Here is an 18,343-nt window from a genome sequence, read left to right on the forward strand (position 1 = left end):
AGGCCAGGCCTAACTTAGCTTGTTTTTCTCTCCCCAGCAGACCGTAGGGGTGGGGTGTCGGTGTCCAAAACACTGTCTTCCCGACTGAGAAAGTTCTATGTTCGCCTGTCGCTGGGCTTGACCTCAGGGTCTACCAGCCCTGCTGCTTAGACTCACACACAGATACACAAGCACATTCACAGATATGCATGCTTCAGTATTACTGGTTGCCTTGTGTAACTTGACCCAATAAAACACACTGGGCACATTCACATACAAAACCCACGTTGCACTGGCTTAGAACTCCACAGCCTCTCGGACAATGAAAGAAGCAAGACTGACACACACACACACCTGCATAGTTAAGGCATTAGTGAGTGGTGAGATCTTAAGATTTTAAAGAATATGAAAATAGGTAGATATCTCTTATAATCTCACAAATTTATCAAGGAATCAAACTGTGTGTGTGTGTCTACTTTTGTGTGCGTGTGTGTGTGTATCTAAGTATACACAGGGGAGTTTGACAAAGAGGGAGGTTTATTTACTATTTACTGAGGCTCATGTGTCTAATTCATTCCCATTTAGATGGCAGATCATGTGACAGGCGCATGCTCTGATGAAATCAAATATTTTATTTATTTTTCCACTGTACACGAGACAACACCTCCTGCCATTCTCCTGAGAAGCCTGCATTGTTCTACAGAGAAGAACCACAAAAATATAATCCCACTCACTCGCTTGTCTTAAAATATACAGGTCACCCACGCCGATATAAAAATATTGATATGTGGACTTTCTTTAATCATTTAAGGCTAGCTGGCAGTACATATAATAGTACATTCGTTGGCTATTTACATGATGTATGTACCATAAAAAATGAGAAAGAAATTTGGCCTATAAACCTGGACTGGATTTAGTCTCCATTTTAGTCTCAATACCCACAGACTTCCTTCATTGAATGATGTACTTTAAGAAAAACAAACATGGTGGAACAGGTGCAGTACTGTATCCATGGGCTTATTCCCCTGAGGCTGTGCTCCAAATGTCTCCCTCGCCCCCTACTATCCCTCCTGAGGGGCCTCCTTATAGGCACTTCCTCGTGCCTGATGACGAAGTGTGCACTACCTAGGCCCCCTTGGGATCAGAGCCAGTGGGAGGCCCGTCTGGCCTCAATTCGCCATCGGCCTGGGCTCACACCTGCTTGGCCAATGGGATATCACCATTGGCCTGGGCTCACACCTGCTTGGCCAATGGGATATCACCACCGGCCTGGGCTCACACCTGCTTGGCCAATGGGATATCACCAGCCAGACGAGTGGGCTGTGGTGCAGACACAGACAACACACACGCAAAGAAATGAGACAGGCCGGCAGACAGAAAACAGACACCCCCACCGTCTCCCATCGCTATGGGCAACAGTCTGCCAGATTACAGTTGCGTCTCAGACGTCTGAGACCGCCGGCTGTCCTCTCCTGTGAGTTTGCTGACATCATTGCATCAAATTAAGAGATATAAATAACAAAAAATATTCCAAACACACACATAAGGCTTGGGTACAAAAATATACCTGTATGTCTGTTTGGGATTGACCTCAGCTCAAACAATGTTGTGTATGTTCCCTGAGGCCTGATCCAAGGATCCACGAGAAATTTGTAGTGGGGAGATTATAAAACAAAAATATACAGATTACAGTAAAGGAATTAGGATAGAGTACTCTATATGAAGTACACACATACTAGAATATCACATCTTAAGGTCAGTCAGATCCATTAGCATTGGCACACAGAATATTGGTATATTTGGTATATTTGAAATAGCTACAGTGTAAAAATATGACTGTTAACCTACTGACATTCAGAAGGGTTTAAATATTTGGGAATGTTGAACCTAAAAGGTGAATGAGGAAATTCAGAATGAAGTAAAAACATACTATGGACCTCTTCCTATGTTCTAGATAATGTTGCAGGGAAGGTTTGTGTGAGGTAACAGCAGTCCATTCAGGTTGTGTCAGTTTCCCAGGGTGCACATGGAAAATGGGTGGGCTATTCTTCAGGTGAACCTCCTTGGCAAAATGGCAAAATAGTCTAGTTTATTTATCAATGAAAATGGTCTTCCACAGCCCAAAGGCATAAGTACATTTTTGTAAACAGTCTCAAGTCACTTTTTGTCCAGCGTTATAGCAAGACTTGAGTTTGATTCAGATGTGGAACTTCATATGCTGATCTACAGAGGCTTTCTAAAAGCCTTGTAGAACCCTCAAAAGTATTAAAAAGAGACAACCAATAGTCTCCACCTTCATTTACACAACCATTCACATCTCAGTCACATGACCCACATCTTTGCTTCTAATTGGAGGGGATAAATGTCAGTCATAGTCCTCGCCTGCAGTGGCTGCTGCTAGTGCGGCCAGGGCCTCGTCCACCATGGAGTCTGTGACGCTCTGGCAATCCTCCCTCTCCTCGCCTCCCTCCGTCTCTCTCCTTGCCCTCTTCTCTACCCCTGTTCCTGGCCTCGTGTCCCCCGAGGACAGGCTGGTGGAGCTGGTGTTGATGTCCCCAGAGAGGACGCTGGCCTCGTCCCCCGTGTCCCCCAGGTACTCGGGGGTGCTGCCCACGCCGCTCTCCCTCTCCTCCTCGTCGTCGTCGTCGTCCACATAGCACTCCACACCCTCCGGGCCCTCCCGGAGGTGGTAGGGTCCCTTACGTATCACTTCATCCCCACTCAGGTGCGCTATGTCCCAGGGCCGTATGGAGCCGTCGGGGCCTTTGGCGGTGGGGGTGAGGGTGGAGGGGAGCTGGTAAATGGGTGGTACACTTGGAAGTGGAGGGGCGTTTTTCAGGGCTACCTGCTCCTTGAGTTGAGGGATTCGTATGCCAGAGTCCACTTCACCTCCTCTACCTCCCCCTCCCTTCCCACCGCCGGTCCATCCCAGGCTGGCGTTGTCGGCAGGTGGGCCGTTTCCATGGAGGCGGTTGATGTGGTTGTTCTCGCTGTCAAGCTTTACGGGGGAGATGGGGGGGCTTGATGCACCGAGGCCCCCGCTGCTGTTGTAGCCCAGGTTGTAGAAGCCCTGCTTCTTCTGGAGGGGGTCATTGTTGCCGGGAAGGTGGTGGTTGGGCAGGTAGAGCGAGCTGCCCGCCGGGTCTCTCTTGCGCCCATGGACTTCCACCGGAACAGAGGGGTCATAGATGTAACTGAGAGAGAGAGAGAGAGACAGACAGAGCGAAGTAGTGGAAGACAGGGAGTAAATGGAGAGAGCAGACAGACAGATGGAGAGACAGACAGGAAAAGAGAGCTAAGGTCAGCAAGTCAAACAAGTCAATAAAAACGAAAACTATCAAAAAGTGAATACTGTAAACTAACCCAGTTTAGCACAAATAATACTATTCATTTCCACCCTGCTCAAGAACAACAAGAGAGAGTCCTCTGCCATCCAGACTATCAACACTGCTGAGTATAGCCCGTCTCTATTTACATACACGTACACACAAACAAATTTACACTGGCGTTTCCTGTAGGGACCATTCAAAAACACACACAGAACCATCCACTATAACATGTCATAACATGGACAGCTGCCCAACGTCCCTGGGCACCGTAGAGTGTAATAAGGCCAACCCTTCAACTTGCTCATAGTACTGCCATCTGATTCTGTATTTGAATAACCGCCGGACTTTGCATGGGCCTGATTCTGCTGACGAATGTATGATGTCAAAAGGGTGTGTGTTGGGAGGCAATCATTAGACAGTACATTGAGAAATTCAAATGTGTGTTTGTGTGTGATCTCCCTGGCTGGGTTTCTATTTCCTTCTAGCTGTTCAAAACCATCAAGAACTCATAATCTTTTATCAGTGGACGCGTTCATATTTACATTACCGAAAGACACTGTGGAAAGCAAACTGGCACATCCTCAATCCACCATGTTGCTCTCCAAGAATGATGACAATAGCCTTATCAGTATGTTCATGTGTGTCAGTTGTGACTGTTTGAATTATGTGATTTGATTCTGCTCTTTCTCTTTCCATATTAACAAGCTCACAAACACACACATACACACACACACACACACACACACACACACACTCTCCTTTACACGATCAATTCATTACTAATTCTATGGGTATAACTGCATGTCCCAATGACGGGAGACAGTGCGAATGGAAAGTGAAATCAAAGGAGGGGGATTAAAGGAGGATAAGGAGAAATGTGTGTGTGGGGGGAAGCATTTTTTTTTTGCCCGTAGACATTTCTTGCTGTTAGCCTTCTGCTGATGGCACCTTTAGACCCCTAAGCACACACACAAACACCCTGTCTCTCGGTCACACACACACTAGCGCGCGCACACACACAGCACAGCATGCAGGCAACAGCTGGGGATGAAGCGTCTTTCTCCTTTATCCTCTGCAACCCCCCTCTGTCTCACTTTCTTCTTCCATCTGCTGTCCTCCAGTCAACCTTCACAACTCTCTTCACATTTCTGTACCTGTTCCTGTCTCTGTTTCCATACCAGACATTGCGCTCTCTCTCTCTCTCTCTCTCTCTCTCTCTCTCTCTCTCTCTCTCTCTCTCTCTCTCTCTCTCTCTCTCTCTCTCTCTCTCTCTCTCTCTTTCTCTCTCTCTCTCTCTCAAATGTATCTGACATTGTTGAACTCTAAGCTACCAGTGTACTGGGGAAAAGGGGAAATATAGATGAAATCGTTTATTTGCATTTCCCGATTGTTTTAACAGCAAAGAGCTTTGCTAGGTTGTGAGGAAATGCTCAAGACTTTGAAGATACAGTCATTCCGTACGAACAACATTAACTCTATCTTATTTCCTTTTCGTAAGTTAATGTTAATGCTGTCCCACAATGCCTTGCGGCAGCAACATTTAAAGACCCACGTCAATAACCGTTGTCACACAACTACCCTTGTGTAAGTGCAGTCAGAGCTATTACATCCTATGACTTTTCCTAATCATTTTTCCTTGAACTCGATGGAAAACGTCATGATGTCAAGGAAAATGGTTGGGGAAAGTCATAGTGTGTCATTTTTTTTGACAATTCGACCACAGCGGGTCAGTGTTGTGTTTTAATGGAAATGCAAGAGAGAGAATATGGTCCAGAGTAAAATGAGGTGAGGCCATTCAATGACAAAGCTGCTCAAATATGCCCCCCCCCCCCCCCCCCACACACACACACACAGAGAGTGAAATGCAGCCTCATTAGCACTATAGCATTAGCATTACACTGCCAAATCTGTGGATTATTAAGATTGGACACTGAGGCAGGTATGTATTTGTGTGTGTGTGTGTTCGAGAGAATGTGTGGTGTGTGTGTGTGAGAAAGAGAGAGAGAGAGAGAGAGAAAATGTGTACGTGTATGTGTATGTGTGTGTTTGTATGTGTGTGTGTGTGTGTGTGTGTGTGTGTGTGTGTGCACTCGTGTGTGTAGTCAGAGATCTGCAAGACCCCTGAGTTCAATCCTTTTAGCCTCCTCAAGCTAAGCCCAGAAATGTGACACTGAGAGCGTGGTGTGAGAGTTGTGTGTGTGTGTGTGTGTGTGTGTGTGTGTGTGTGTGTGTGTGTGTGTATGTGTGTGTGTGTGCGTGTGTGTGTGTGGGTGGGTGTGAGAGTAGTGTGTGTGTGTGTGTGTTTTGTTTGTGTGTGGTCATATTTGTCCTTTCCACTGACCTAGCATCTGTATATCTTTCCAAGGGAATAGGGAACAATGGCACAAGTCCAGGTAACCACACCAGGAAACACAGAGGATGGATTCCTAGCAGCATTCAAATATGGCCTGTATCTCTTCACCATGAACAACACATGAGAGCAGAATGGACAGTGGGACCAGAGGTTATAAATTCACACATTACATAATATCTACTAAATAAATCAAGTGTAACGTTTGTTAAGGCAGGCCGTGGTAGTCTGCCTACTGCCTAGCTCATCAGCTGATTCACCAGCACCAACCACAGTCGCTGTCTGAATGAAGGCGGTCCATTTAACCCGTCCTCAGTCATTCCAATTCGCCCACTGAGCTGCCAAACAAATACCTGCCACCACCCCAGCTCCGCCTCTTTTCTGTCGTTGTACTGCACCTTGTATTTTTGTCATCTTTGACTGCATCTATTAGTGGTCACGTATTTTACTTTGCTTTTTACTTTCATTTTGACAATGCTTTGTATGTATTGTTGGGGGCGGGGGATTAAAGCCGTTGCACAATACACTTATCTCAACACACTACCCCCGCTCCCCCAAACAAAAGCAAAAGATAAATGTTGTGTGCTGTGCTTCTCAGTACTCGTAAATTGTTGAGTGTTACTAGACAGGAGTGGTCCTGACTGAACTCACTATCTGAAGCCTTAAAATAAACATGAACGACATATTACTCATGCATGTCAGGTTACCAAAGGAGGCCAGGGAGAAAGGTGGCAAGTGAGAAAAAGATAAACAGGAACAAGGTCAAAGTGAGGTCAAAGACAATTCCTCTCCCTTGTCCTCATAAACAAGGTGAAAGGCAGCAGAGAAAATGACTCTGAAGAGACAACAATTAAGAGACAAGAGAGGCGGGGACAAAAACACACCACACCAGTAAGGAAGACATGATTGGATTGACGGAAAGAGAGAGACAGACGGACAGAGTCGTGGTGGAGTATTGGCATATTGAGCTGTTGCTTAAACTAGTGGGCAGCAGCTCCAGGGTTCACTGCAAGTGCAGACGGTCCTTAATCCCTGCTCTCTCCTGTTGGCCAATGCACAAGCACCTACTACAGCAGCATGGCAGTGGCTCCTGAAACACTCAAACTCACACTCAAAACAGACACAGATAATCCTTTTTCTAACACCTTCTATGCTCACTCTCTTCGTAAAGCATCTTTAAGCACATCTGCAATCTGTACTGCCCTGTATGTTAACGGCTAGACTACTTTATGTGCGCCTTGGTTTGAAACAATAAGGAGCCATCTTAAAGACTTTAGAGTGCATGTAATGCTGTATAGAGAAAGCTGTTACAGTGTAGAACATCTCTATTGTGATGTTCTTGCATACACTCTCCAGATGTCTGTTCTTTTTTTTGTGTCCAGGTACAACATTGGAAATGAAAGATGCTGTGGTGTTATGGTAAATTATAGACGAATTAGGAATAAATGCACTCTTACCTTTTGAGCATCCGACAGCAATTGCAACCCATCATGTCAGCTGGGTAGAGGAGCTGGGGGGAGACAAGAAGAGGGTTTTTTTGGACAGATGAAATAGAGAAAATGCTCTCAAACCACGATAAAAGGGTACACACACGGTTCATTGCCACATCCAATATGTAAAAGTTACTTCCCAAACTCATGACCGTAGAGGAGACACAGAAACAGCGGAACCGTGGGGCTTTTGAGGATCGATCTCATTCTTGGCTGAGATCACCTGCTGCCCCCGGCTACAGTATATGCACTCCAAGTCAAACAGACCAGCTGAAATGTAGGTCAGTTGGGGCCCAGAGATCAGCTGACGCTGGGCTGTATTTGACTTGAGAAGTCATTTACATTACATTTACATTTAGTCATTTAGCAGTCGCTTTTATCCAAAGCCACGTACAAAGGAGAGAACAATCAAGCTACGAGCAATAGAGACCTAGTGTAACGATAAATACTACTTTACATTAGAAGTAAAAAACTAGTGCAGGATTGTAACTACTGTAAGTGCGAGTTAAGTACTAGTTAGAGGAGATAGCATTAGAGGAAGGATAAGGAGAGGTAGAGGAAGGAAGAGGAGAGGAAGTGCAAGTTAGGAAAGGAGGTGCTGTCTAAAGAGTTGGGTCTCCAAGAGCTTCTTAAAGGTAGAGAGGGACGCCCCTGCTCTGGTAGTGCTAGGTCAATAGTCAATGTCACCGGATCCAGATTCACACAAAATCAGATCTAAATGCATTCCATAGACAATCCATCTGGATACTGAGTGAGACCACAATCACGTGATGCTGTGTGTGACCCCTGACCCGAAATACTGACTACAGAGACACCAGAGTCATGAAACGATCCATGATGGGGATGCTGTAGTTGTGGCCCATCTAATTGCAGCCCAAAAGGTTCAGGGTACAAGACAATAAGTTATTTGGAATGTGTTAAGCACACTGAGTATTTTATCAGTATTTTAATAACAGAGGGCTTTGGCAACGTGCCTGCAGTGATAAGCCTCTTGAACTAATCCATTATTATTGGAGGCGGAAGGAGAGAGAGCCTTCATCTTTGAGGCTCCCACTGACTCTCTGACACTTGATTCCTGCTATACATTATCACACGTGGTCATTTGTCTCTTCTCTTTCCGTGGTTATCTCTTCCCCCTCTCAGGCTTTCTCCAAACCTATCAGTCTTTCTCTCTCTCTCTCTCTCTCTCCCTCTCTCTCTTTCTCTTTCTCTTTCTCTCTCTCTCTCTCTTTCCCACTCACTCTAACAATCTTCTGTCCTGTCTTTATGTTGCAGGCTCTGAAGCAGTCAGTAATAAGACAAGGCTTGGTCTACAGGTTTGTTTAACGGGGGACACCATACATTTTACTTCAGAGAGCAAACAGAGATAAAGAACGTTCCAACAACTGTTCTCCCACCATGCATGGCATTATCCCCTTGATAATGGCAAGGACACTGCCTTTGTCAAATGCTTTACATCAATGCTAAATCATCCCTCTTTCTCCAAGTCCGTCTTCTTCAAACACAGGTAAGTCTTTGCAAAATGCACTCATGCTCTTTATTTTAATTCTGCTTGCCAGTAGACTCACTCTCCAGAAGTTAACAACAAAAAATCTCTCACACACACACACACACACACACACACACACACACACACACACACACACACACACACACACACACACACACACACACACACACACACGTGTCATTAGTCATTTTTCTAAAGTGTTCTGCTCAGGGAAGAGGAACTATAATGAAAGTGAAAAGGTTAACAAAGTGCCTGGTCATCATTACAGAATACAATTCTACAGGTGAACTTCCCAGCTGATACAGCGCTTACTGGAAATATGGGCTTTTGGTCAAAGCCACAGTCTGAACTCAAATAGCTGAACTACCAGTTGGATTTACCCCTCGGTGTTGCAATAGGAAAAGATCTGCATGCAACGGCCAGTATGGTGCAAGCAGGTTGTGAGAGGATTAGCTCTGAGCGAACATGTTACGCTAACCACATGCCTCTGTGGGTTATGGGCTTCTAATATGCACGTAAATGATGTGGTCTTGTGCAGACGCTTAGTATTTACATTCTGATGCTACGTTCATTGATCTGGAGGCCTTTGTCATTTAAATGTGTAGTTATTAACATTATGACTAGAAACACTGCATGCTGATGATAAAGGATGATCCTGAGATGTTATTTTTTTTAATTAAATTCATAGATAGGGATTAGATTTGCAATACTGAGTTGCTGGAGTAATGAACCAGAAATTAGTTAAGCCATCATAACTACGACTGCTCCACTTTTTAAGTACAGAATTTTGGTCTGAGGGTTATCCCAAAGCATTTTTCATCTAGCTCAAAACAAATGAGCCTGACAAAACCTCATTTAGGAACAGGACAGTAAAATATTTCACCAGAGAGTTTTGGTGTCTGCTAATTCCTTTTCCCTGACACTTGTCTACCGCCCCACCCCCCAGCCCACCCCAACCATCCATCTTTGCCGCCTCCACAAACGTATGCCTGACAGTCGCATCGACGCTAACGTTAATTGCTGCGGTCTCATAATTAGTGCCCAGCTGCAGCCGGTGGCAAACACCTGCTGACCTGTAGAGAGGAGCGATTACCCCAGCGTGAACATGCCTGGAAGAGTGTCACAGTCCACACTGCTGGGCGTGATAACCCTGTGATTACTGATGTGTGGGGACTGACTGACAAATGAGGCTAGATTTAATGCGACCGGCTCTTATAGAAACAGTCTGTGATCAACACTAAAGCCTTGAATTAGGGAGAGATACAGGCCTATCCATTGCCCTGTTGTCCCTTAAAGCTTTTTGTTTATGGTTTGAAACAGCAGACAGTTTTACAGGGAATTTTTTTCCTTCAAATTAGACATAGACTAGAGATTGACTATGAAGAAAAGAAGAAATTAACCAATTGCCAAAAGGTTGTGGGTTGTTGAGGTTGTGGACTTCTTTAATATATTAACGGCTATCTGCCCACATTGGTTCAATGGATCAAACTAATTACAAGCAGAAAACCACAAAAACAACTTCCGTTGCCTTCAGATATCCTCTGGAATATCTAATCATACTAAACAATGAGATTCTATGGTATTTTTAGGCTCTCATTGACTTTACTCAGCAAATGCATAGTACAAGTGTTCATGAATCAAGCAGCTTGCGAGCGCACTGACAACATTCAATTCCACTGTAACACAGATCAAAAACACCCAGATGCAATTACAGCCTGCTGGTTCTCTGCGGGGGCCTTTTCATTTGTTTCCCTGTTTACACAAAAGCAGGGTTTATTATGGTCTGTATTCCACTGGCAGTTAATGTTTGCACTGTTTGCCCCTCTGGTTTGCTAGATGCTGGTTCCTGTGCTAGATGCTGGTTCCTGTGCTAGATGCGTGTTCCTGTACCAACAGCGCAGAACAGACACACGGGGGGGGGGGAGTCCCGTTGTCACACAGAACACACAAGAACTAGCCAGATCTCGGGAATACAGGGAAACAGCCAGAGGGCTGAAGTCATCTGAACAAAGTGCGAAGATTTGCCTTTTTCTTATACTAATAGGAGAATTTGAAGAATTCTAAATGTCTAGAGTGCGATTTTGTTTTTGTGTGTGTGGTTCTTCCTGAGTATGACGTACCAGCTGTGTGCCAGGCCCTGTGCCCAGTAGAGCACCAGATGTCCCGACACACATGCCCGCCATCCAGCTGCTCAGACACAAACCTGACTTCCGGCCCGGTCCAAAATATGCGTGTGGTTTCACCAGCCTCTGCCAGGCAGGATCTCTTCAGCACAAGCTGGGATGGGACACGGGCTCACATTGGGTCATGTGATTTGTCCAAAAGTCTCCAAGTCTGAAGCATGTTTGGTTTTCCAAACTTGTGTTATCACGTATCCAAGTTCAATACCTACTCTTGTGCTGGAGCTTTTCTGTACATGACCCCCCCCCCCCCCAAATAATTCTGTATGACATTCTAACACAATAACATGTTAATTGGAACTGCACCCAAATCACAATCTTTCTCAACAATGAGGCTAAAGTACTGTCTATGGCTTCAGCCAGGAACACATTTCTCTCATAGACTTCTTCACAGCCAGCACTCCGACACAGCCCACTGCTCATAAACCACTGGGAGACCGAGCATGAAGCGATGCTGTTTTAGTACGTCTTTAAGACCCATTCAATTATACCGCCACCACCTATTTCTGTTCATGATGGAGAAGATTACAGGCCGATTAAAAGAGAAGGGAGAAAAAAAAAAGAGAGGACATTTTCAGAAATATTCCCAATCATTTACAGGGGTCCTTCAGTGCAGAGGGAAATTGAAACGTTCCATCTTGAGGGGAAAGGAGGGGAAAAGGGAGGGAGGGAGTGTCACTTAGAGAGTTACAGAGCACAAAAAAGAGTGGCCAAGGAGGCATCAATGATTGTGTGTGTGTGTGTGTGTGTGTGTGTGTGTGTGTGTGTGTGTGTGTGTGAGTGTGTATGTTTGTGTGTGTATGTTTGTGTGTGTGATTGCGAGTGACTGTGTGTGTGTGTGTGTGTGTACATGAGAGAAAGAGATAGAAAAGGGGAGAGAGAAAAGTTAGATTGCTCCGGAGATTGCTCCTAGCACCAGTGGGGGCAATTGAAAGTGCAAGGCCATTCGCCTGGCGGGTCTCTGTTCTATTTAAACAAATGGGATGGGAGGTATTTTTTTCATTCCTCCACTCTGCCTCAAGCGGCCCTCCAGGGGGAGAGGCCCTGTTCCGTGACAGAGGAGGGGGAACCATGAGTGATTTATCCATCTACCTCTTTTATCTCCACCTGGAAAAGGAGGGCTGCTGGGGAGTCTGAAGCTGAACCTGAACACTGACGCGTGCTCACAAAAGCGAAAACATCTTCAGTAGTCACCCCACCCGGACTCTAATAGCAAAGGCACATTACACCGCCAGCTTCTCACAATTCTGCGATTACAGAACTCAACGCAACATTAGCAATGTACCAAATGTTTTCACAATGCTGCATATATAGCTTATTTACAGCATTAATAGTGCATAACATTTCATAAACATGAATCTAGTCTCACGTTGCCAATAGAGACGTCTGGCTTTGCGAGACTAGGTTAATTTTGACCTGCTGATGCATTGATCCTACATGAAAGTGACATTTCAAAATAAAACTCACTTTCTAAATTCATGCATATTGAAGGGATATCTGTGTGAGTAGAATATCGGTGAAGCAACACATTTAGAATAATATTTTTTTACTTTAAACATATACATAAGAACACACACACAGATATATCACTCTCTCCCTCACACACACACACATCATCATTATCTCACAAACATATAGAGCAAAGACTAAGGATGAATCAGCAGAGCACATGAACAGCCACCTACGCACACCACGTACTACGTAAACACACACACACACACACACACACACACACACACACACAGGAAATCACCCTTTCACTCCATGGAGTTCGACACAAACCTACCACCTAAGTCTGTAACTCCTGCAGAGCCACCTTGCACCAATCCGTCACACGCAAGTACCCTTTAGCCCTAACATTACACCCTCAGCACTACACGGCACTGCCATGCATGATAGAGTGCATTTTCCATACTTGGACAGCTCACTTCGCTGGTCCCTTTTCATGTATAAGGGGGTTAAGTCCTCACGGAGCTTGGACACACTGGCAGACTGGTTTTTCAAAGCTGGTGAGTCCAACAGCACTGTGAGCAGGTAACATCTCCATACTGAGCATTCACCTACTTTGAGACTCTATGTGTTTAAAACAATGTTTAACCAACATCTCAACCAACCTACACATACAGACACTTTCAAACACACACACGCAGAGACACACAGACACACACGTACACACACACACACACACACACGTACACACATATGTCCACACAGAGACTCACCCCTTGCAAACACAGAGAGCAAATTGAGGTTAAGCCCACTTTGAAGAACTGGTTTATAAACTGGCATGCTTCAGTTAAGTGCTAAGTGTTGTTGTGTTTGAAGGCTGCCAACCTTGTGGATGTGGGGGGGGGGGGGGGGGCTGGTGTTGATAGTGTAAACACGACATGCCTATGAGTTCATTGGTAGACACCGTCAGCTCTTCAAGCAAAAACTTCAATATCTCATCACGCGGTCGAGTTTTAAAGCTCTGGTTTGGCTTTTTTTAATATATTGACTTTAAGTGTTTAATTTCTTTCTCTCAAAATCGAATGACGACACTACTGCACCGGTGATGACGTGAACAAGAGACACCCTGTAATTCTGCAATGCCCATGCAGTGGTTAACATTTAAAACAAGAGCTGAAAAGATGTGTATATAAGAATGAGTATGTGTGTGTTGTGTGTGTGTGTGTGTGTGTGTGTGTGTGTGTATTTGGAATGTGTTCAGCTGAGCCTACAGTTAAGGCGGTCACGGTAAAAGCATATCTGTATCATGATGGTAACATATAGTTGAGGGTGTGGTGTCCTGAGAAGCTGATCAACAGGTTCTCTTTCTCGCTCTCTCTCTCTGACAGTATTATTCACCCAGCTGTATGGAATAACACCTAGCATATTGTGTGATTCTATATGTAAGTAAGAGCAGTCTATTAGTGGGGTGTGATGACATCAAATATATCATAAAAAGAACGAAAAAACAAGCATTACAATTTTCTGGGAAAACCTGATAAAATGTTATCAAAACATTTCACCATGTTAAAAGGTAAAAAATCTCCATCCATTTCCTCAACATTATTTTCCCCCACCTTATCAATCTGATATCTAAAAGATTTGCCTGATTCTTGCTAAGTGGCTCTGAAGCCATTAACGTGACCCAAATCTCTTATTTGCCTCTATATCAAGCCTTCCTTTAGTTATAAGACCCTGTTTAAATATTGAGGTAGGGCCAATAGGCTCATATCTGCCATTTGCTTCACTATAAGCGGCATACTGTTCACTTTGTCACTACGACAATAATGTATTAGAAAAAATAAAAAGAGTATACGACCATGAAAACATGTGACCTCGTATCAAGTCTGTGAACCTGATCATTTGAATAAGGTGGGGGAAGCCAGGTGTGTTACCATGGCACTGGTTGCAAGGGCCAAATGCTGTCATGACAACACTGGTATACAAAACTTTGTTCTCCTGAGGTCACCCATATCATGGCTTACAAATGTGCTGAGCGTACGCACTACTAGTGCCATTTCTTTAGCGAGTGATTTCGTAATACTGTAAGTTCATAATGCATTGTGTGTGGTTAGGATGCAGAATGTGTGTGCGTTGGGAGGGGGACGAGGTGCTGATGGCGCCTTTAAGTGCTTAGGAACCTGTCCCTTTCGCCCACTGCTTTTTTCAATCCACCTCCAGTTTATTCTTGGTCCCAGTATTTTGTTTATTTATTGTCATTCATAATGTATTCTTTGTTATAATACTACTTTAACATTCACATGTAAGCACTTCAGGGGAATCCCCCCTCCGTTCTTCACACCCGTTCCAGCCTCTGCCCTTGCCAAAAATCTGTCCATGTTTCTGGGATATCTTTTCAGATGAATTAAAACAGTCAGTGCTATGACTAGACTGGGGTCAATGACCAGTAATAGCAGGGGGGAGGCGATGAGATTGACACAACAAACAAACAGGCTCATTATGGACTGTCATGGGGCTGTGGAGGGGGGTGCTATTATGATGGCAGGAGCCCCAGGCTGTCTCAGCGCCTCTCAAAGCCACCATTACGAATCGGACACTTCACCACATGAAAACACACAAACATAAATAGAGTGACGAAGAGGGAGAGAGAGAGAGAGACTGAGTTACTGTGTGTCAAAAGCGCAGACTTCAAGAATTAAACTACCTCACTGCCCTTCTGAACTGTGTGATATGTTGAACAGTTGGAAGGGGTGGGGGGTGGGGTCAAAGTATATAATAGCCTTCAAACAAAACAAAAAAAGAACTCAGCTACTAGAATTCATGACACATGGACAAAATACTGCAGAACACAGTCAAACACCACAGAGATCACAGAACACAGTCAAACACCACAGAGATCCCTGTGCACAGACAAACCGCAGCCCGTGTACCATTACTTTTAGCAATGCGACAGACCACACAGACAACCACAGAGCAAACACACAATAGAGACATGTATTAGACAGAGACTACAGACACAATACCACACAATACCATAGACATAACAAGACAATAACAAGCAGTACATACACAACACAAAGACAATGTTAGGATAGAGGTAGCTCACAGCACTTACTTCGTCCAGCAAAGATACTATAGAATAGCACTGACTCTATCCAGCAAAGATACTATAGAATAGCACTGACTCTATCCAGCAAAGAAACCAGAGGGCATAGATAGCTCGTGCTCAGTCAAGTCCAGGTCGCTAGTCACTGTCAGCTATCTCTGAGCAACATGGTACTCTAAGGTCAGTGTTTACAGATACAAATATATAACCTTCCTTTCCTCCTGTTATCATGATCATGATATCTGACCCCCCCCCCCCCATGCCACACAAACACACAATTACACACACAATCTCTACCCCCCCCCCCCCCACACACACACACACACACACACACACACTTGCCCAAATGATGAAATATATCACTAAATGCAAAACGGATTGATTTACACACCTCAGTGTTAACACAAAATAATCCAAGCCCATGACATCATGGCCTAACGCTGTACCTACTGGGGCCACACCTTCCAGAGTGCAGCACTTGAGCCTTCTCAATCCCCCCCAACAGTAAACAAAGGCTTACTCACAAGCTAGTTATTTCACTAAGCAAACAAGAATGGGAAAACTCATACTGCACTTTACCCAAGGCTAATTAGCTGCATGATAATGCTTACTTGATTGAATCATTGGTGAAACCAGTTGGAAGATTTGCTCATATGCCAGGGATACTGCACCCAATGTATTCTCTCAACTGAATAGAAAAAAATCAACTAAATATGATCAATTATAATAATATATTTGATGCTTTATTGTGATTTGCAGGTCTAGAATTACTACTTACCGGTATACATTATACATCAAGTAATGCAAAACAGTAGTTTTAATCTTAATTAAAAAGCCACGAGCGACTCACGACACTGAATGCTTGAGTGTGTGCGCGTGTGCGTTATTCTGACTATCACTTACAAACTTCATGGGACCGACTCAGTTCTCCTCACCTGGTAGAAGAGCAAGCTGTTGTCTTCCCATCAACCATATGTCAAGCGCCTCAACTACCAGTAGAAAACAATCCCAAGCCTAGAACGGTTGAACTGAACATATAAGCCAGCCACAAAGATGTCATAAATAGGTTTACCATTCCTACTCTAAACAAAGGTAATTTATTTTCAGGTAAACTGTCAGCAACCATCCATATGTTTACTGCTGTTACTGGTTGGATTACGCTTTTTTATGTTTAGGAATACATTTGGTACATTGTTAAAAAATTGAGTATTGTACCATATGACTGTACATACTGGCATAATTTAGGCTACTGTAAAAGTGAGGCATGCATGGTGTGTAGCTTCCACTAGTTTGCCTAAGGAATGAAGTTACCCTACTACACAATTTGCTCTTAAAATCACTTTTTGGAATTAGCTGACGTGAGTTCGCAAATTCAGCCTACCTGCTGCACTGTCGAAGGTGTGAGTGCCGTATGCCGGTTGTATTATGACTTCACGGCAACCACAGTTCATTTAATTCCCCGAGACTTCTTCTTCTTCTTCTTTAAAATTCACAAAACATTTTAGGGAAGAAAAAGTTCGCTCGCCCGTGAGGACTTGATGCGTGTCACTTGTCTGGCATACATCGTTCAACTTCGCCTCAGTTCTGAGTGGTAACTCCTCACGGTGTTTGTTTTCTTCTGTCGTACTTGCCCCAGAGGAGAAGTTTCCCCCGTGACTCCGCTCTCCTGTATCCACACCCCGAGGCTTCCCTATTTGAATTTCAGATAGGAGTCAATGCACTGCCTGGCTGGTTAAGGTTTTGTCATGGCATGGTCATGGCCGACCATGTGATCACGGATCACAAACTGCATTCTCTTGTAGCCATTCCACCATATTTAACTGCTCACATGCCGACTAGGCCTACTCCGTTTCTTCGTTATTTTCTTTCTCTTATTTTAATAATCTGAAACATGGAAACTAATGTTTGTTTGTGAATGTCCTTACAAATCTTTTACAAACGATTTAACAAATATGCACCAAAAAATAGAATAGAAAAGAATATGGTCATTTGTAAACATAATGTAGCCTTGACTAGAGCATTTGCCATGCAAAAGGAAAACCTGCAGAGCCCCTATTGAGGGCTCTCCCAGTGTCAGCATCTTTGTGGTTATCACTGGCAGCCTTCTCCCCAGTCAGAAGAACTGACTCATATTTCTTTATTCATCTTCCCTTTCCACCGTGTCATTTGACCAGAGGAAGATGGAAAAACATTTAGTTCTGCTATGAGCATGAAAGGCCACAGATCCCGTTACCAGCCACAGAACCTGTTCCTGAGGTGCAGTCCAAGAGCAGTTAATCTATAATACACATGTACATATAGACCACACTGGAGGCATTGTGTTGCTTAATGAAATTCTCCTAAGTCTTATTACGGGGGCCCTGTTATCTATTCACTTCATGTGCTGTGACGAGTGGGCCATGACTGAGTTAAACCCTAACTAAATGTAGTCCTGGACGTCCAAAAGTCAGCACTGAGAGGACACAATGATGACCATCATCATCATCATCATCATTAAAAAGTATGATGAAGAATAACTGATTGGGTTTCAGAGACTATGGCTGAAAACAAAATGACCATAATCAAGAACTCTATGTTACATCTCACATGTATTTTACTTAACCGTATATACAGCCACTGCTGGTTTCGGTTCTGTATGGAATGATCTTACTGAATATCATATTGTAGGGAAAATGCTATGACATGAATGTGGTGTGACACTATATAGACACAGTCTCTCTGTCACACACACACACACACACGCACGCACACACACACACACACGCACGCACGCACGCAAGCACGCACGCACACACACACACACACACACACACACACGCACACACACACATTCACACACTCAAGATGAATGTTTCTACCACATATCTTGTAATATTATAGCCTGAAGGCATCACAGGATGGGCTGACGGCACTGGAAAATATGTGGGTGTATTTGTGCGTGAGCGAGTGT

General features: G+C 44.2%; 1 protein-coding gene across 2 annotated transcripts; it reads right to left on the minus strand.

The window, feature by feature from the left end:
• Nucleotides 1-1,528: 1,528 nt before the first annotated feature.
• zgc:194930 (uncharacterized protein LOC557813 homolog) lies at nt 1,529-17,157 on the minus strand. Of its 2 annotated transcripts, none has more exons than XM_012835426.2 (3): nt 16,775-17,157; nt 7,116-7,168; nt 1,529-3,173 (listed from the first exon to the last, which is right to left on the minus strand). In XM_012835426.2, the coding sequence occupies exons 2-3, from the start codon at nt 7,148-7,150 to the stop codon at nt 2,345-2,347; spliced, it is 864 nt and encodes a 287-aa protein (XP_012690880.2). In that variant the 5' UTR covers nt 7,151-7,168; nt 16,775-17,157; the 3' UTR covers nt 1,529-2,344. The 2 variants fall into 2 exon arrangements, with proteins under 2 accessions (XP_012690880.2, XP_031440987.1); XM_031585127.2 differs by having other exon boundaries at nt 5,650-7,168.
• Between the last annotated feature and the right edge of the window lie 1,186 nt (nt 17,158-18,343).

This window comes from Clupea harengus, chromosome 18 (genome assembly GCF_900700415.2).
Source record: "Clupea harengus chromosome 18, Ch_v2.0.2, whole genome shotgun sequence".
Taxonomy (NCBI): Eukaryota; Metazoa; Chordata; class Actinopteri; order Clupeiformes; family Clupeidae; genus Clupea; species Clupea harengus.